The 17551-nt window shown below is 64.9% G+C and overlaps 3 protein-coding genes across 3 annotated transcripts; 2 read left to right on the top strand and 1 right to left on the bottom strand.

Moving 5' to 3' along the window:
• Positions 1-113: 113 nt before the first annotated feature.
• On the top strand, positions 114-5555 carry CHLRE_12g528100v5 (uncharacterized protein). Its single transcript, XM_043068522.1, has 12 exons — positions 114-365; positions 589-779; positions 1050-1142; positions 1298-2159; positions 2284-2367; positions 2470-2575; positions 2727-2845; positions 2950-3020; positions 3130-3286; positions 3399-3648; positions 3748-4457; positions 4610-5555. Exons 1-12 carry the CDS (start codon positions 252-254, stop codon positions 5351-5353), a joined length of 3501 nt encoding a protein of 1166 aa, XP_042918617.1. The 5' UTR covers positions 114-251; the 3' UTR covers positions 5354-5555.
• A 5-nt stretch (positions 5556-5560) lies between these two features.
• CHLRE_12g528150v5 (uncharacterized protein) lies at positions 5561-7453 on the bottom strand. Its single transcript, XM_001696815.2, has 6 exons — positions 7126-7453; positions 6909-7044; positions 6431-6523; positions 6135-6210; positions 5842-6004; positions 5561-5662 (listed from the first exon to the last, which is right to left on the bottom strand). Exons 1-5 carry the CDS (start codon positions 7141-7143, stop codon positions 5926-5928), a joined length of 402 nt encoding a protein of 133 aa, XP_001696867.1. The 5' UTR covers positions 7144-7453; the 3' UTR covers positions 5561-5662; positions 5842-5925.
• A 100-nt stretch (positions 7454-7553) lies between these two features.
• CHLRE_12g528200v5 (uncharacterized protein) lies at positions 7554-17545 on the top strand. Its single transcript, XM_043068523.1, has 19 exons — positions 7554-7588; positions 7664-7732; positions 7807-7834; positions 7920-7996; positions 8069-8149; positions 8237-8511; positions 8602-9015; positions 9110-9314; positions 9424-11136; positions 11315-11489; positions 11687-11856; positions 12044-12370; positions 12542-12964; positions 13166-13693; positions 13874-14299; positions 14448-15071; positions 15207-15458; positions 15592-15834; positions 15994-17545. Exons 1-19 carry the CDS (start codon positions 7580-7582, stop codon positions 16813-16815), a joined length of 6861 nt encoding a protein of 2286 aa, XP_042918618.1. The 5' UTR covers positions 7554-7579; the 3' UTR covers positions 16816-17545.
• The last annotated feature ends 6 nt before the right edge of the window (positions 17546-17551 follow it).

The following is a 17551-nucleotide window of genomic DNA, read 5'->3' on the forward strand; positions in this document are numbered from 1 at the left end:
GGGGCCCGGGGGACATCAACCACAACGGCTCCACGACGCGTCACACATACAGTAAGTGCACATGCAAAATCATACCACGCTATAGTATTGTGGATTGACATAGACGGGGCTATGAAGACACTTGCATGCTGCCGTTGAACCGGTCTACCCATTTCGTAGACGCTCCTTGAGAATGTGTCATTGCTCTAAGATGTAGTTAAGCAGTAACTGCCTAACCAGGCATAGGGCTTGCGGTCAAATCGTCCAGAAAAATGTCGGGGTTTGTTTCATTCGGGGAAAAGCTACATCTCGAGGATGTTGCCAACGTTTTGTTGGCGATGAAGACGCCGGAGCGCATGGATGCAAAAGCTGACGCTGTCTTCCGGGTAATACGGGGTCGACATGTTCTCGTGCGCACGCCCCAAGCCCTCCCTGCCCTTCCCCACCCTTCCCTGCCCTCGGTCACACTGTTTCCGCGCGGGTTGGTTGCTGCAGGGATAGAGAATGCTTCTCACATCGAATGACACGGACAGGGTAGGCACCCGACGGATGGGGCCGCAAGTTCATCGCAGTAACACACGTGCGGCCCTTTGCATCGAAATCCTGCAGGTGGGCAAGTTCACGTTCCGTGCGGACTTTGACTCGGGCAACCTCAACAGCGTTGAGCCGGGCGCAGCACCCAATGAGTTTATGCTGCGCACCAACCGGGACTGCGGCGGTACGGCGAATGAGAAGGCGACGCGCACCTGGTTCTATTTTGGTGTGCACGGCCACACAGTGGGCGAGCTGCTGACCATGACGTGAGCGGCGGCGTAACAGGGCTAGTAAGCAGCTGTTTTAAAACACCATGGTGGTTGCCAGGGACTTACTTGGGCTAGGAACGACAAGTGGTTTGCTGCAGCCGCCATTTGGTGGCCGCGAATGCCAGGCGGCACCTCCTGCGGCCCAGCATCCCGGGGAGCAGCCACCCCGGCGCAGGAGGCATCATGGTCAAAGTGCCTGTCAGGATGTCTCCTGCGCCGCGGTCCTACAGCCATTGGATTACCAGGTTGCGGTTTACATGCCTACAGGATCACCAACCTGAATAAGCAGGGGAGGCTCTTCTCCCAGGACTACCGGCCCTGGTGCTGGTTCCCGGCGCAGGGCGACTGGCAGCCACTCAAGTGCGCGCTTCGGATGGCGGGCGGGGCGGGGGGCGGCTAGAGGGACTGCGGCGCCGTTGGCCCGCTTATGTTATGCACCACTTGTCACCTGTCCTACAGATTGTACGCACAGGCTCAAAGTGTCGACCCTTTCCCCGTGTGCTTTGTTACCAAAGGCTCAAGGTGACGTACCGGCGCGAGGGCGACGACTTCCAGCTGCGCTTCAGCCACCGCTTCGAGAGTGAGGAGGAGGCGCTATTCGCGTTCGCCATCCCCTTCAGCTATGCCCAGAACTGCGAGCTGCTGGACCACCTGGACGCCCTGATGCAGCCGTACACAGTAATGCCGCCGCCGTACGAGCTGGATCCAGCCAAGGACCCCAGCACGGCACCGCAGCCGCCCGGCGTGCCCAGCGCCGCATCCCGCTTCACGCCGCGCACGCCCTCGCCGGCCATGTCTGCAAGCGGCGGCACTGGCCCTGTGGCGTCTCGGCGCGTGCCCGCCGCCTCGATCGCGCGGGGCACTGCAGCCGGTGTTGGCTCGCCGGCAGCCGCCGTGGCGCGACGTAACAGTGGCATCTCCTCAGACACCGGCGCCCCTGCCTTGGGTGCTGCTGCTGGCGGCGGAGGCGGAGGCGGCGCCAGCTTCAGCGGCGGTGCGGGCTCATCCGCTCCCTCGTACACGAGCGACGAGGGCCCCTCGCGCCTGTACTACCGCCGGCAGCTGCTGACGCGCTCGCTGGAGGGCCGCCGCATTGAGGTTATCACCATCACCGACTGCGCCGGCGCCGCGGGGGCGGGCGGCGGTGAGCTGGAGCCGCCGCTGCCGGGCGTATTCGAGCACGACCCCGGGCCGCCGGCCGCCACCTTCAGCCCGGAGCACAAGAAGGTGTTCTTTGTCAGCAGCCGTGTACATCCCGGCGAGACGCCAGCCACGCATATGTTCAACGGCCTGTTGGCGTTCCTGCTGCGTCGCACGGACCCGCGCGCGGCCGCGCTACGACGCCGGTTCGTGTTCAAGCTCGTACCCATTGTGAACGTAAGAGGCGGGTGTTGGGTGGGCGGTTGGCAGGCCTGATTGTCCTGGCCAATGTGGGTACCTGGTCTGTCGGCGGCAGGCAGCTGCGACTCAGTTCGCTTAATTGCATGGCCATTCCCTCCAGGCGGACGGTGTGGCTGTGGGCAACTACCGAACTGACACTCTGGGCCAGAATTTGAACCGCTACTATCTGGGCACACCCGACGAGGTGCGCGATCGTGCGGGGGTATCTAGGACGTAACGACCAAGCGCAATGCTTTGGAGAGATGGTGCCCAACCCAACGCTCAAACCCAAATTGCCCCACTGCAGCAAACGCAGCCAGCCGTGTTCGCCATAAAGGCGCTGCTCATGCACTACGCGCAGCAGGGCCTGCTACAGTACTACATCGACCTGCACGCCCACGCAAACAAAAAAGGTGGGTGCCAAAGGCACAGGTGTCAACCGTGGGTGTCAACGCTACGTCCACTTTCTCACACTTTAGCTCCCTGTTCTCAGAGGCGTCCTGTTCCTCTGCCAGTCGCGGCCCGACGCCTATACGTGCCCTCCCGCCCAACCTACCCACCCAGGCGTGTTCATATTCGGCAACACGCTGGAGGACGGCGAGGCGCACCTGCAGAGCCTCATCTACTCCCGGCTGGTGGCGCTCAACAACCCCGTGTTCGACTTTGTGGGCTGCAACTTCACGGTGCGCACCGGGGCGTGTGCCGAGTACTTTGTTGGAGTGGATTTTGGGCGGCGGGTGCTGAGGCATGGCCACCTGACGCCTCCATGTGCCGGCTGCACTTGCAGGAGAAGAACATGAGCAGGGCGGACAAGGACGGGGCCAGCAAGGAGGGCGCAGGCCGAGTGGCGCTGTACAGGTGCGTGTGCTCACAGGCATTCACTGGGGGTTGACTGCGGGAATAGCGCGCTGCCACAAAGTCGGAACGCTCCAATAGGCTGCCCTGACCCCGCCACCGCACCACACAGGGAGACGGGGCTGACACACCTGTACACGATAGAGGCCAATTACAACACCTCGGCGCGAGTAAACACGGTGGCGCCGGCCAGTGGCGACCACGCCGGCCGCGCCTCGCCGCCCTGCAACCGCCGCTTTCCGCCCAAATTTACCGCCAGCGTGCTGCAGGTGCGCTGGCTGCCACAGCTCCTGGCCTTCGCTGTCGCTCTTTCCCCGCTGAGTGTTCGCCGTGGGCTGTGACTGACGCCAACGTGACGGTGCCTGCGCCTCGTCGTAACAGGGAGTGGGGCGCGCCATCGCCGTGGCGGCTCTGGACATGGAGGGCGCCAACCCCTGGACCCGCCTGCCGCACAGCGAGCACCGCAGCCTTGAGGGCGTGCGCAGCTGGATCAGCTCCGTGCTGCGGGCCGCGTCAGAGACGCGGGCAGCGCACCTGCCGCCCATGAGCGATGCGGCGGTGGAGGCAATGCGGGCCGCCGCCGCGCCGGCCACCGCCAGCGGTCGCTCGTCCGCTTCCGGAAGGCTGGCACGTGAGTGTGAGGGAGAGAGGATGCAACCACTCACTAAGCTGCACCTGGCACCACCTTGACGGTTGCCTGCTTCGGCTCCTCTGACCCACGCGCATGCAGGTAGCCGCTCCTCCAGCATGCGCTCGACGGACGGCCCCCCCATCAACGCAGTCACAGGCCACGCCTTCGGCCGCGCTGTGAGCATGTCCTCGTCCGCAGCGGGCGCAAGCCAAGCCATCTCTCGCCGGCCGCCCATTCCCGCACCCACACCGCCGCTGCCGTCGCGCCGGAACCTCGGGGCGTCATCCATGCAGTCGGGTGCCACATCAGGGGCGGGGGCGGGCGCCTCTGGTGCCGGGACGCTGGCAGGCCACCGCGGAGCACTTACAGGGGCAGGGGCGCTAGCGCGCAGCGCGAGCCTACCTGTGCGCAGCAGCACGCCACTGGCTTCGCGCCTACACCAGCCGCACCAGTGCCAGCCATCCGCGCTCTCACAACCCCAGGTGCAAGTGGCGCAGGGATTGCCACAGCAGCCACGGGTCCTTGAGCACGCGGCATCGGCGCTATCAGCGCAAGGCGTTTGGGAGGAAGAGGCACCCGACCTTGGCGGCACGGAGGATGCCGTGATATTGGGGAGCAGCGCTGGCGCAGGCGGCACTGCTCTTGACTGGAGTGTGCCCGAGGGCAGCCTGCCGTGGCCTGTGGAGGACGGTCCAAGTGAGAGCGACGGTGACGACTCGAGTGGCGACGAGGCGGAGGGCCCAGGCGTGCCACCTACGCCAGTCACCACGTCATCCCCCACAGGCTCCATGCTGCCGCCACCGCGACCGGTGCGTTCGTCCTGCCCATGTTATTTGGTGTTGGTTCGGCGGTAATACGCGTCCCTTGATCGGGCTCATGGAGTTATGGGGGAGCCCTTTTGCCATATCTACGGCATTAAAAGACGTTAACTAGGCTGGTCTCCAACTGAATCCCCTTGCAGGGTTCGGCCCGGTTCCGGGGCATGGACGGGGTGGTGGCGACTGGGAGCTCGCTGCGGGCCTCGCTCAACAGGTCCTTGGGATCGCCAGGCGGCGCTGGCGGTGGCGGCCTCGGCGGCGGCGGCGCGGTCAAGGAGTTCCGGATACCGCTGGCTGACCGTGTGCAGCCAGGCAGCGGGGGCGCTGCAGCGGCGCCTGGCTTAGCAGGGCAACCGGATGGCGGCGCCGCCAGCTCGCCCGTGGCATTTGACCCAACCCAGCCGGGCAGCAGGGTGCCGTGCATTGGCGTGGCGGGCAGCCAGGACGTGGGCGGCACCTCCCGCCCTCTGTCAGCGGGCGCGGTGGGGAGGCCAATGTCCGCTAGCGGCAAACGGCAGGCCTCCGGTGCACCCGCAACAGGAGCTGGGGGCAGTAGCGGCTCAGCCGCTGGCAGTGTCGGTGGGACACACTCCACCTTCGTGAACGGTGGCAGCGGCTTGAACCGCGGCCCAATTGCGCATGGCCCGGGGAGCAAGGCAACGATTGGGAGTTTGTCAACAATCACAGGCGGCACCGTTGGCGGGTTGGCTGCCCCTCATGGCTGGCGGGCATCAGCTGGGCTCAACACGCGCATCCTAGGGAGCACCGTGCCCCCAAGCATCCTGCTGGACCCAGCCGCGGCCAGCAGCGGCCCCACGGCCACCCCTAAGAGCCGCTCCAGTCTAAGCTTCGTGCGCTCGTCGAGCGCCAGCCGCAAAGGGCGGTAGCGGCAGCGGTAGCGGTAGCAGCAATCATACTCTTGCACTGTAGGCATCATTGATATGCTGGGCGTGTATGTCTGCCGCGAGAATTGATATTGATTTTTCTGACCGCTGTGGCTGTCTCTGGCAGGACTGCATGCCTGGTGCACGTTATCTCCGCACAGGTATAGCATTTCATCGTGACCCCTTGCATGGCGAAGTGGACAGCCGGGTCGCACATGATTATTACATGAGGGTGCCTTGGGGGCACTAAGTAGAACAGCGGACATGACAGCAGGAATGGAACCCGCCGCTGGTGATAGATAGCTTAGAAACCTGCGGCGTCAGAAAATGAGGCAGTCATAACAGTTGGTTATTAATACTGAACCTTTGGACCACCTCACGGGACCACCTCGAGTAGAACGTTTGTGTGCGGCGCAAAGGAGCTAAGCATTGATTCTCATGTACCCTAACTGCTTCGGAAAACTGCAGCGCCCCTGCAACCACACGCTCACCTGGCTCGTATGAGTTGAAGCCCCGCACCGCCCCCTCCAGCCAGGCTGTTGGTGGGATGGCGGCTGCGCGCCAGCCTAGCCCGCTCAGCGCATGTAGCCGGGCATCTTGATGCGGATAAACGTCATACACGCCGCCCAGGACAGCAGCGTAAGAAAGAAGCCCCTGCAAGCAGAGTAGAAACGCCAATTCAGGAAGCAAGCTACGGGCGACGGCCCGTGTGAGGATTGGACAAGCTTTAGCTCCGGATTGCCCGTAGCTCAATGTCAGGCACGACGCTGTAACAGCCACTCACATGCCCATGAAGAAGTTGCGGAACAGCGTGCTCTTGTTCTTGTCACGGCTGAGATCCAGCAGGATGATGCCCACACCTTCACCATATGAGTCCACATGCACTTCTTGTGAGTAGATGTACGGGGCTTGCCAGTACTGGCACAGTAGAGCGCACAGGCTCTAAAGCGTAAGGGCTCTCTAGGCTTAGTAGTTAACGATGCCCAACTGTCCGATGAACAATGCCCCAAGCCAGCGATGCCGCACGGCCCTTCCCCATTCCTGTCGCCTGCTGGCCGTGATTCCCTGCCCAGCCCTTACCTCCCAGCGTGTAGAAGAAGCCACCGCTGATGCCCTCCAGAATGAACTGGCCGTTCATGCGGTACGGCATAAAGGTCATGGGCTTCACCGCGCCTGCACACAACCGGGCAACAGCGGACACAGACGTGTGGCTGTGGCATTAGCTTCACGTTGGCTTGTCGACACGCAGCCACACGCAAACAACCGGTACGCTGCCTCCTGATAGCCTGACTTGAAGCCCGATGCACAGCCTTCCCACACAGTTCCCGCGCCTGGGCACCTCCGCGCTGTGGTGTGCCACTGTGCCGTCCCCGGCAAACGCTGCTAGAAACCGGGGGCCCAGGACAGCCGCGCTGAGCCCCAACGCAGCTGCCTCATTTTCCGCCCTGCCTCCTTGCTGCCGCCGGCAGGGTCCCAAACGGCACGCACATACCGACACCAAGGGGTGCACGCTCCGCTGCCCACGCAGTGCCACTTCGCTCAGGAGTGCTGCGCGCACCTGTCACAGGATCGGTGGTCGCGCCCACTGCAGGCGGCTCATTGATGATATCGTACGCAACTCCCGCCGTCACGAAGAAATAGCTGATGAGCACGAGCGTGCACACAAACATGGGCGATGGCCGAAGCTCATCCAGCTGCAGTGGATGGTAGCATTAAATGTTATACTCATGTAGATTCAATGCTTTACGATGCAGTAGCCCATAACCCTGGCTTACCGACGAGAACTTGCCCATTTTTGGCAAATGATCTTCCCTTGTCCCAAGCGAGTCCTCGAACTACTACCGAGCTTTCAAAATTGGATTATTCTCAATGTCCGCAGATAGCTACAGGACGCGGAAGTTGCTCTCGCAAGTCGCCTAGGTCGACCCCAAAAGGCCACTTGCCTTGTGTGGCCCTAATGCTTACTTAACGGACAAAGTAAACGCATTCAAGGTCCTAGTGACGATACGAGCGGCTAAGCAACCGCGATGGGGGATGGGGTGATGCTGTGCTCGTGAAATGGTTGCCACTGCATAGACTCTTGATACGGTGATGTTACTGGACTGAATTTTTATAACAAAGCGTAATGGCAATATAGAAATGCAAAATGCCCCTTCAATTTTAGAAATATGGAAGTCCGCGCCGATTGTCACTGTGTGGATGATTTAATTCCTTTTTAGCCCTCCAGCTATGGGCAAGGTGCGTGCTGAGTAGCTCGTGGGCCCTCGCCGTGACTTGAAGTTTTCTGACAGCCTTGGCCCCCTCGCGCTGCAGAAGCAGCCTCTGGCCGCCGTTCAAAAAGCAAAAGGAGGCCCTGATATTACAAAGTTCTTTGGTCGAAAGGTGGGTTTCATAGCGAGCGAGGTCTTGCAAGCGGGGCCCAAGTTAACCCGGAAATTGCCTTCCCACACCTGCAGCCGAGCGGTGGCAAAGAGGCGACTCCAGGCAAGTCTTCACAATGATCATACCGCTGGTGTGGATGCAGTATGAGCGCAAACTTGAGCGCGCCTACGCTGTCTGGTGCTCGCAGGCCGCAACACCGGCGTTGCCGGGGTCCGGGCCCCGGGCGGCCGGGCACCCACCCCCGGCAAGCACCTCCTCGACAATGTAAGCGACTTGCGGTGTCGCATAGGTCAGGCAGAAGACTCTGAAGCCGCTGTGCTTGCTACCTGGCTGCAGGTGTTGTTGAGCCAGGACGTGGACGACGGCCTGCAGGTGGTGTGGGCCAGCTCGCCGACGGCTGCGCTCTCGCCGCAAAAGGCAGGTTCAAGTCACGATGCCGCGCCTTGCACAAGCTTATGCATCAGGGTACAGAGCGTCCTTCACACTTGTTTGCTGTGCTTGCAGGCTACGGGCGAGTCACAGGACACGGCGCGGACAGCCTCGCAACAGCACACCCAGGGCGGCAACAACTCACAGGCCAGCCGGGACGGGTTCCGTCGGGCCCTAGCACTAGCGGCGCATAAGGCGGCGTCCGATGTGCCCAAGCTGGACATTGAGGATTTAGCCGGGTATGCAGGAGGGAGCCAGGCGCAGTCCCAGGTGCAGGCGAAGGAGCAGCCGCATGACGAGAACGCGGCGCCGGAGCTGCAGCAGCTGCAGGAGAGGAAGAGCAGTCACCGGTGAGGCCCTAACCGAGCCTTGCATTTTGCACCGGTGTATTGCACGATGTACAGATGCGTAAGCTCAATAGCACGGCTACATCCTTGCAGGTTGGCATCGACATCGTCGACAGGAGGTGCGGGCGGCAGCCATGGGACGAAACGGCAACGCAGTGGCAACTTGGGACAGCTCTGTGCCGGCGACCGTCGCAGCGCAGCAGCACTGGGATTAGACAAGGCGCTAGCGGCGCAGGTGTCTGTTGTGGCGCCTGTGCTTACTGCTGTGGCTGAAGGGGCGGCAGCGGCTGCGACCGACGGCAATGCGGACTGTGCTGGCAGGGGGGACGCAGACGCTGCCGCAGCGGCAGCACCAGCGGCCCCGGAAGGCACAGACGCGGTCGCGCTGAGCGCAGATGCGCACGCAGTGGCGGAGGCGGCGTTTGATGCGGAGGAGGAGCAGCTGATGGCGGAGGCGATGGCGGGCCTGGAGTACAAGACGCCGGCAGCAGCTCGGCAGCAGGCCCGGTAGGTACCAGCTCATTACAGCTCGGACGCACATTGTAGACCGCTGCTGTGTAACACTCACTAACACAAGGTGTTTCGCCGTGTGCCGTCCCAGGCTGGGCCGCTCCGCCTTGTGCCGAAACACAGACGCAGGGCGCCTTGCCGGTGGCTCGGGTACACCGGCCCTTCTCAGTCTCGGGGGCGGGGCGGCTGCAGCAGCCGGCCGCAAGCGGCCGCTGCTGACCTGCAGCAACAAGAAGGGTGCTTCTGCGTCGGGCTCGGTGCACAAGCGGCGGGCGCTGCTGGACCTGCTGGACCAGGTGAGATTGCGCAAGTCCAGCAGGGAATCATGGAGACGACAACCGACGTGGGCAGCTCCTTCGTGTTTCGTCCAATGCGCTAGTCAACAGATCTCTTCGTTCTGTGCAGGTGGAGCTGATGGTCAAGCAGCGGACGCAGCCCTCCCAGGCGAATGCAGGCGCCCAGCCGCCCGGCAGGGGTCCCGGGCAGGCGGTGGCGGCAGCCGACAGCCCGCTTGCCGCCGGCTGCACCGCACCTGAGCCCATGGCCACAGAGGGCGATGCATCCTTGCCGGCGGCCTGCACCGAGGCGGCGGCCACCGGGGATCATGCACCAGACATGGCGGAGCCCGCTAGCCAGACGCCGCCGCCCCTGGTGTACACACGGGCCGGAGCGACACCCGAGCCCGGCGGTCTCGATGAGACGCCTGTCGTGCAGCCGTCCCTGGACATGGTCGCGTGTACGCTCGTGTCGCCCACACAGCCACTGCAGCCGGGCGCGCCCCAGCCCAGTGCCGCCGGTTGCCTGGGCCCTGGCATGACGCTGCCGCCCGCTCGCCGCGCCATGCAAAGCGGGCCGTCAGGGCCAGGGTTGGCAGCCGGGCCTGCGACTGCGTGTGGGCTACGGCCTGGCTTTGAATCCCGGGTAACAGCGCCAGGGCCCTTCGGCGACCTCGCGCCCTTGGGTGGGCCAGAGCCAGCGCCCATTGTGCTGCGGCCCCCAGCCGGCAGCTCCTCAGCTTCGGCTAAGGGCTTGACGGCGATGTCCTTGGCTGACGACGACGAAGATGACATAGACCTGGAAGCGTTGGAGCTGATCGATCAGATGCACGGCATACAGGCCGGCAGCAGCGGCAACAGCAGCGGAGGAGCAGGTAAATTCAGCGGCGCCCAAGCAGCAACAACTGTGGGCACCAAAGCAGCGGACTGTTGCATACAGGCGGGGTCGATGCAGGCTACGGCGCCCGGCAGCACAAGTGGCACTGCGGACGCGCTGCCGATGACGCAGGCGTTGCCGCCAGCCGCTGTTGTGGTTGGGCCTGCCGCGCGGTTTCCGCGACCCCCGCTCGCGCCCGGCTCTCTATCAGCCGTGTCCAATCGGTACGAGCCGCCGTGGCAGGCGCCTCAGTCTGTACAGCCCCTTTTGCAGCCGCAGCAAATGCACCAGCCGCAGGCGCTCCGTTCGCAAGCGGCGAAGCCGGTGCAGGCCTCTGTGCCGGCCGAGCTGCTACACCAGCAGCCACCGCAGCTGCCGCAACCGGCAGCCATGTGCAACCAGCCACAGCAGCCCACGCCCGCGCAGCAGCTTGTCGTGCAGCCGCAGCCCGCACCGCCAGCGCTCATGCTGGCACCACGCGCTTCGACTACATCGGGCGGCGGAGACGGCTGGGACGACGATGACGACGGTGTTGACTTTGATATTGATGCCGTGGTTGCCAAAGCGGTCAGCAACAGCCGGCCGGCCAGTCCCTCCGGTCCATCGTCAGCTGCAGCATTGCCGGCGGCAGCGCAGATGCCGACATCGGCAGGACCTCTGGACAGCGCACATGATGCGCTGGACCCAGCGCACCTGCTTGGCGGGAGGCCGCCGCCGGCATCGACACTGGTGGCTTCGGCACACCAGCCGCACCCACTGCCGGTGCAGCACCAGCAGCAGGCGCCAGCGCTTTGCGGCGCCTCCGCTGCGGGTGTGGCGTCTGCTGCCGGCACCCAGGAAGCGGGCGTTGGAGTGCAGGGCGGCTCGGGCGGGCGGGAGGACTACCACTACGTGGTGATGGAGGTGCAGGCGTGCGGCAGCGGGCAACAGCACCTGCTGCGCCTGCGCTGCCTCAACCAGCACAAGGTGCGGCGGCGCCGCATCTTGCTGGCAACATGCCGGCACGGAGCTGCCGTGGAAAAGGGGCGCCTGCCCGTGCAGCTTGTCACGCGCGCTGCCTGGCATGCTGCCTGCCGTTGTTTATACCATGACCTGACCTCCGGACACCCCCACACCTCTCACGTTGCCCTGCCTGGCACCGCAGGGCACGGAGCTGCTGGTGCTCCTGTGCGACATGTGGGCGCATCAGGAGGTGCGGCCGGGCGACAGCGCCAATGTGCTGGGCGGCAAGCCGGTGGACGCGGGCGAGGCCTGCGCCGCGTTGGAGATCAACGCCCAGCAGGGCCTGTTCGTGCTGCACCCCGACGTGCTGCTGTCGGGTGAGTGGCGGAGACAGCGTGCTGCTGAGGCGGAAGCGCTTTGAGGCGCGCCGGTTGGATGGAGCCACCCGGGGGGCACTGTGGCGCTACTAGGTCTGTGTGCCGGATGCCTCGGAAGCCACGGCTCGCAGCAACCCGCCGAGCGCTGGCCACGCACATTAACACTGCACCTTACCACCCCCCAAAACATCGCGCAGGTACCAGTGTGATCAAGGACTGTGCACGCCAGGCGTGGCTAGGCGACCGTGTGTCAGGCGGCTTGGGCAGTGACACGGCGCTGAGCGGCAACATCAGCCACGAGCTGCTGCAGCGCTGCCTACAGCCGGCCCTGGAGGGTAGGCTGGACGAGGCGCGCGTGAGGCACGAGGTGCGTGCACACACCGGCGATGTGGTCCTGCTCACTATGTATGGCTTTCGTTTCGTTCTTGCGGATGTGCCGCATGGTTGCCGAGGTGACTGGGGCTGCTGGAAGTGTCACCGCATACCGTACGCCCCACGACCCCGCGCATCTCGTTGCCGCCTAAACGCATTCCTTCCATTGCCACCTTCCACAGGCCCGGGCGGTGATCCGTGCCCGGGCGCCAGAGCTGGTGCAGCAGGCCCAGCTGGCGCAGGACGGCACCTGCGAGGCCTCGGTGGAGGCGGGCCTGAGCGAGACGGTGCAGCAGCTGCTGACCTGGGTGCGGACCTACATCGCGCCCGACGGGGCCGGCAGTGCAAGTAGCGCCGCCTCGGGTGACGTGCGGCTGGGCGGGCCAGTGATCATGGCCCCCGCGGGTGACGGGGAGGACGCGCCGTTGGTGCAGCCGGAGGTGCGGTGCCGGGTGGACGAGGTGCTGGACATTGAGGAGAACATATGGGCGCCCAAATACGGCATCAAGGTGAGAGGGGATTGATTCTGATCACCAGTTGTGGTCCGTGGCCAAGCGAGAGTGGGCGCGGCACGCGTAGAGAAGCGGTCATGGCATGGAGTACCACTGTTGGCCGGCTGGTTGCAGTGACCGTGGCGCGCTCTCCTATCGCATGGCGCCATGGCTGCCTTGTGTGTGCAGGGCCAAATCGATGCGACGTTCCGCGTGTCGGTCAGCGCCAAGGACCCACTGCACAACCAGCTGACGCTGCACGGCGGCCTGGCGAGCGAGGTGCAGCGGCGGCAGCAGGATGCAGGAGGGCACGGCAGCGATGGCGGCCCGGCGCGTTACCATGGCCACCGCCACCGGGCCTCTGACGGCGGCGCGCCCTTATCCGCGCCGGGTAGCTCGGGGCTGGGCGGGAGTGGGGCGTGGCCGCAGCAGGCACCCGCCTGCAATGGTCAGGGTTTGGCACCGGCGCTGCAACGGCAACACAGCTGGTCCGCAGGGTCCGGCGCGGCGGCAGCTCAGCAGGTGCAGCCGCTTCCAGGCGTGCAAACGGAGTCGCTCATTGTTCCGTTTGAGTACAAGAGCGGCCAGTTCCACGGAGAACACAAGCTGCAGGTGAGGAGTGCCCGCGGGCCACTTCGCACACTGGACAAGGCCGCCCGCCGCCGTGTTACCGCGCTCTGGCTTACGGTCATTGTTCCCCAGCACGCCTGGCAGCATGTCAATTCCTTGTCGGCGTTGCAGAAGTACGCACACACACACACACACACACACATCAACACATACAGCTATACACCACTCCTTCACCTTGTGCAGGTGCTGCTGTACCTGCTGCTCATGGAGGACCGCTACCGCACCGCCGTGCGCAAGGGGCTGCTGTTCCACAGGGGCATGCCGCACATGGCCTCGGTGGCGTACAGCCACGCCACGCTGGCCAGCGTCATGGTTAAGCGCAACCGCCTGGCAGCACACCTGGTGGGAGCCGCCTCCCGACCACCGCCTCCCCTAGGCAGCGGCAACAACGACGCTTGCAGTCGCTGCTATGCCAAGACAGCGTGTGCGGTGTACCTGGCGGCGGAGGCGGCGTCTGTACAGGCGGCAGAGGCGGCAGCGCAGGGCGGCGCGGGAGGTGGCGCGGATGCGGCAGCGGCAGCGACGCAGGCGGCGGGGGCGGGGCAGCCAGAGCAATGTAGCCAGGGTCTGTCGGCGCGGCTGCTTGGATCGGTACATCCAGAGCTGCGGACCCAGGTGGCCAAAGTCCCGGCCGCCACGGCTGCCTTCTTCGCGCACTGGTGCCGCCTGGTGGACCTGGAGGAGCAGGCGGCGCGGGGCAGCCGCAGCGACGTGAGTGATGTGCCGGCTACCTGGGCGGCGTAGGACAGGGGAAAGGGTAGACGATTCCAAGCTTTCAGGATTAGCGAGACCGGGAAGTGCGTGCATTTGTTATTGTTGGCATTGGGCAGGGTGGCCGACGTGCTGTGTACATGTGTCCTCACTAACCGCTGGCGTCACCGTGTATTGCAGTTGTGGGCGCTCACTGGTGAGCAGCGGGAGCAGCTCGGCGGCTGCGTGGCGCGCCTGGTCTTCTGCCGGGAGGAGGCGCCGCTGCAGCCACAGCACCTGCAGCAGCCGGGCGGGGTGGAGGGCGAGCCGCGCTACTGCTATGTCTTCTCGCGCCAGGTCGCGCTGCCGCCCACGAGCCCTGCGGCCGCAGCCACGGGTATGGCGTTGGCGACATCCGGGGCGGTGGCAGCCAACGGGGATGTGCTCGTGGTGAACGCTGGGCCTCCGGCAGAGGGCCCGGCGCCGCAGGTGGTGCACGGCGCCAAAGCCGCAGACGCGACCGGCGGGCTGTTGTCGGCGGGCTTCGCGCCGGGCGACATGGGCGTGCTAAGCGTGGAGGGGCGGCACGTGAACGCGGCTCGTGTAACCGTGGCGGCCGTGACACAGGTGAGATGGCGGTGCTGTATGGGGCAACGCTACCAGTTATGCCTGGTGGAACACTGTACCTTCACTGGTACATGCTGTACGGTTGTCAGCCACCGACCTGACTGCGCACACCTGCTCTGAGAAATCCCACTCCAATCCCCTTCTCCAGGACACAATCACGCTGTCCTGCCGCAAGCGCATCAACATCACCAAGCTGTCCGGCCCCGATGGAGCCATCACAAGCAACAGCAGCAGCAGCCCCGGGGCATCCGCCCCCGGCCCCATTGCAGCGCCGCTGACATGGCGCCTGGACCGGGACGAGTCCGCCTCCCACTTCACGTTGCAGCGCAGCAACCTGGCGCTGTTGGCGCTGCCCGAAATCGGGGCCAGCTACTCGTACAGCGGCCCGCGAGACATGAAGCCGGAGCCCCGCAGGAGGGCCCGGGAGGCTGTCGCCTCCCAGGCGGCCTGGCGCACAAAGAACCTGGAGCAGCTGCGGCGGCTGGTGGTGGACCTGGAGCCGCCGCAGCAGGGCACCGGCTTGGCCGAGGTGGGCGGCAGCTCGCAGCACCCGCAGGCGGCTGCGGCAGCTGGAGAGGGTAGGGGCGGGTTTGGGAGTCAGGGAGCCAGTAGCCAGGTGTTTGCGCACAACAGCTACCTGCGGCGGGCGGCAGGCGGCATGAACAGCGAGCAGTTGGCGGCGGTGGGCACGGCGCTGACCATGTGCCACTACTCCATCCTGCTGGGCATGCCCGGCACCGGCAAAACCACCACCATTGTGCACATCATCCAGGTGAGTGCGCGGAGGCAGCATTGCTTTAATTGATGCTGGCCGCCCTTGGTGCGTGCGGGGCTGATTGTTGTCGTCGATCACGCCGCCTGCCCTGTTCTTACCCTCCTGGGCTCCTGGTGCGTTGCTGCTCTGCAGGCGCTTGTGGCTTCCAAGGTCCGGGTGCTCGTGTCCTCCTACACCAACAGCGCCGTCGACAATATCCTGCTTAAGCTGGCTGACAGCCTGCAAGCCAACGCCAGTGGCGGTGGCGGCGAGGCTGTCAAGTTCGTGCGGCTGGGCAGCGCCCATGCAGTGCACCCGGGCGTGCGGCGCTTCATGCCTGGCGGGGCGGCCTACCCAGACACCTCCGTGGCGGGGCTGAAGCACCTCATGAACACCGCAAACGTGGTGGGTGCGTGTGTGCATGCGTGCCTAGAACGCCTGCATGTCTGCGACACCGGCTTGTGCGTGTCTGCGAATGTCTGGCCGTGCGTCCGTCATGACCAATTGCATCGGGTGCCCGTGCCTCGTGTGTCCGCAGGTGGGCTGCACGTGCCTGTCGGTCAACAGCCCGCTGCTGACGTGCCAGAGCTTCGGCGTGGTAATCCTGGACGAGGCCAGCCAGGTGACGCTGCCGGCCAGCCTGGGGCCGCTGGCGCTGGGCCGCTCCTTCCTGCTGGTGGGAGACCACTACCAGCTCAGCCCGCTGGTGCAGAGCAGAGAGGCGGCGGCGGGCGGGCTGGGCGTCAGCCTGTTCCGACGCCTGTCAGAGGCGCACCCCCAGGTGAGCGACCGGGCTGGGCGACGGTACATGCGCGACCAAAGGTGTCTTACCGTAATTTGCATGGGTGTGTTCCAGGGTTTCGTGTGCCATGCCTTTGGGCATTAGGAGCACCGGGCTCGCCGACGCTTGTACCGCTGCACCCTTGCCCGTCGGCTACAGGCGGTGGTAACGCTGAGCAGCCAGTACCGCATGTGCACCGACATCATGGCGCTCTCCAACGCACTCGTCTACAACGGCCGCATGCGCTGCGGCAGTGACGCCGTCGCCACCGCGCAGCTGCACCTGCCGCAGCTGCCCGCCCTTGCCGCGCCGCCGCAAGCCGGTGCCTGCCCGCCCTCCTGGCCGGCCTCGCTCCTGCCGGCAGCGGCGTGGCTGCAGGCGGCGCTGGCGCCTGAGGCACGGGTGGTTTTCCTGGACACGGACGCCGCGCTGGGGTGCGGCGAGCGGGTGCTGCAGGACGGCGTGGTGAACCCAGGCGAGGTGCGGCTGGTGCACGGCCTGGTGGCGGCGCTGGCGGCGGCGGGGCTGCCGCCTGGCCATGTGGGCGTGGCGTCGCCGTACAAGGCCCAGGTGGCGGCGCTGCAGGGCGCACTGACGGGCTTCACAGCCCCAGCGCAGCAGCAGCGGCTGGAGGAATCGGGCGCAGCAGGCGGCGGTGTGGAGGTGCTGACCATCGACCGCTATCAGGGCCGCGACAAGGCCGCCATCCTGCTGTCACTGGTGCGCAGCAACTCGGAGCGCGCGGCGGGCCGGCTGCTGGCGGACTGGCAGAGGCTCAACGTGGCGCTCACACGCGCGCGCACCAAGCTGCTGCTGGTGGGCTCCGCCGCCACCGCCGGTTCCATTCCGCTGCTGGCGGAGCTGCTGCGGCTGCTGGCCGAGCGGCCAGGCGGTGTGGTGCGGCTGCCGCCCGACTGCTTGGAAGCCGTGCCAGCACTGCCGGGGGCAGCAGGTGCTGCAGGTACTGGGATGGAGCGATAGTAGAAGTGGGGGCGTGAGGGGCGGTTTAAAGTTATGATACGGCGTGGGGCCGTGGACAGGAGTACGTCGGTGGACAGCAGATGAGTTGCATGGAGCTGCATGTTATTGAGGTTGCGGTATGTGTCGCCTGTGACTCCAAGGGTATTACACTTTGAGTAGCTGTACGCGACGGCTTGCCCAAGAGTGGTAAAGTCCGGCAAGCCGGCAGGGTATGGGGGACCCAGGGCCACCCATGGCTTGTGGGGTAGCGGAGTTCTGTAGCGGCCGTCATTGGGGCATACGCAGTGATGAGGACATGGTCAAGGGTCCGCGCGCAATCACGCAAATAGACAAATGGACAAAAGTCAACGATTTCTGCGAGTGCAAGGAACGTGGAACTGCTTGCATCAGGGTTTGCGGCTTTGTGCCACGGGCCGTCAGGTGCCAACACCTGAAAGCAGTGATCACAGGCAGCCTGCCAGCGACGAGCTCCTGCACTTCATTTCAGCAGGCGGCGCTCAGGGTGCACCTGGTAGCGCGTTACGAGATTCTGCGTGGGCGAGCCTGGATATCTGCTATTCTGCTAAAGCGCTGGGGGGCGCCTCATAGAGCTGGGCAAGGTTGAGTCACATAACTTGGCTTCCTGGCTAGTAGAGCCTGCAGTGAGTGCAGAGGCGCAGACCGCAATCCCACCAAGCTCTCTCCGCAACACTCACCCGCGGGCTGCACCTACCCACATTGTCATCCAGGTCCATGA

The sequence above is a fragment of the Chlamydomonas reinhardtii genome, chromosome 12 (genome assembly GCF_000002595.2).
Source record: "Chlamydomonas reinhardtii strain CC-503 cw92 mt+ chromosome 12, whole genome shotgun sequence".
NCBI lineage: Eukaryota > Viridiplantae > Chlorophyta > Chlorophyceae > Chlamydomonadales > Chlamydomonadaceae > Chlamydomonas > Chlamydomonas reinhardtii.

Bases quoted from the DNA above. Each gene is read 5' to 3' on its own strand.
- CHLRE_12g528100v5 (XM_043068522.1), top strand. From the start codon at position 252: ATGTCGGGGTTTGTTTCATTCGGGGAAAAGCTACATCTCGAGGATGTT. The intron at 2,846-2,949 runs GTGCGCACCGGG...CTGCACTTGCAG, and splicing joins TTGTGGGCTGCAACTTCACG to GAGAAGAACATGAGCAGGGC. The intron at 3,287-3,398 runs GTGCGCTGGCTG...TCGTCGTAACAG, and splicing joins TTACCGCCAGCGTGCTGCAG to GGAGTGGGGCGCGCCATCGC.
- CHLRE_12g528150v5 (XM_001696815.2), bottom strand. The intron at 6,524-6,908 runs GTGCGCGCAGCA...GGTTGTGTGCAG, and splicing joins GACCACCGATCCTGTGACAG to GCGCGGTGAAGCCCATGACC. The intron at 6,211-6,430 runs GTAAGGGCTGGG...CATATGGTGAAG, and splicing joins CTTCTTCTACACGCTGGGAG to GTGTGGGCATCATCCTGCTG.
- CHLRE_12g528200v5 (XM_043068523.1), top strand. The intron at 8,512-8,601 runs GTGAGGCCCTAA...ACATCCTTGCAG, and splicing joins GAGAGGAAGAGCAGTCACCG to GTTGGCATCGACATCGTCGA. The intron at 12,371-12,541 runs GTGAGAGGGGAT...TTGTGTGTGCAG, and splicing joins CGCCCAAATACGGCATCAAG to GGCCAAATCGATGCGACGTT.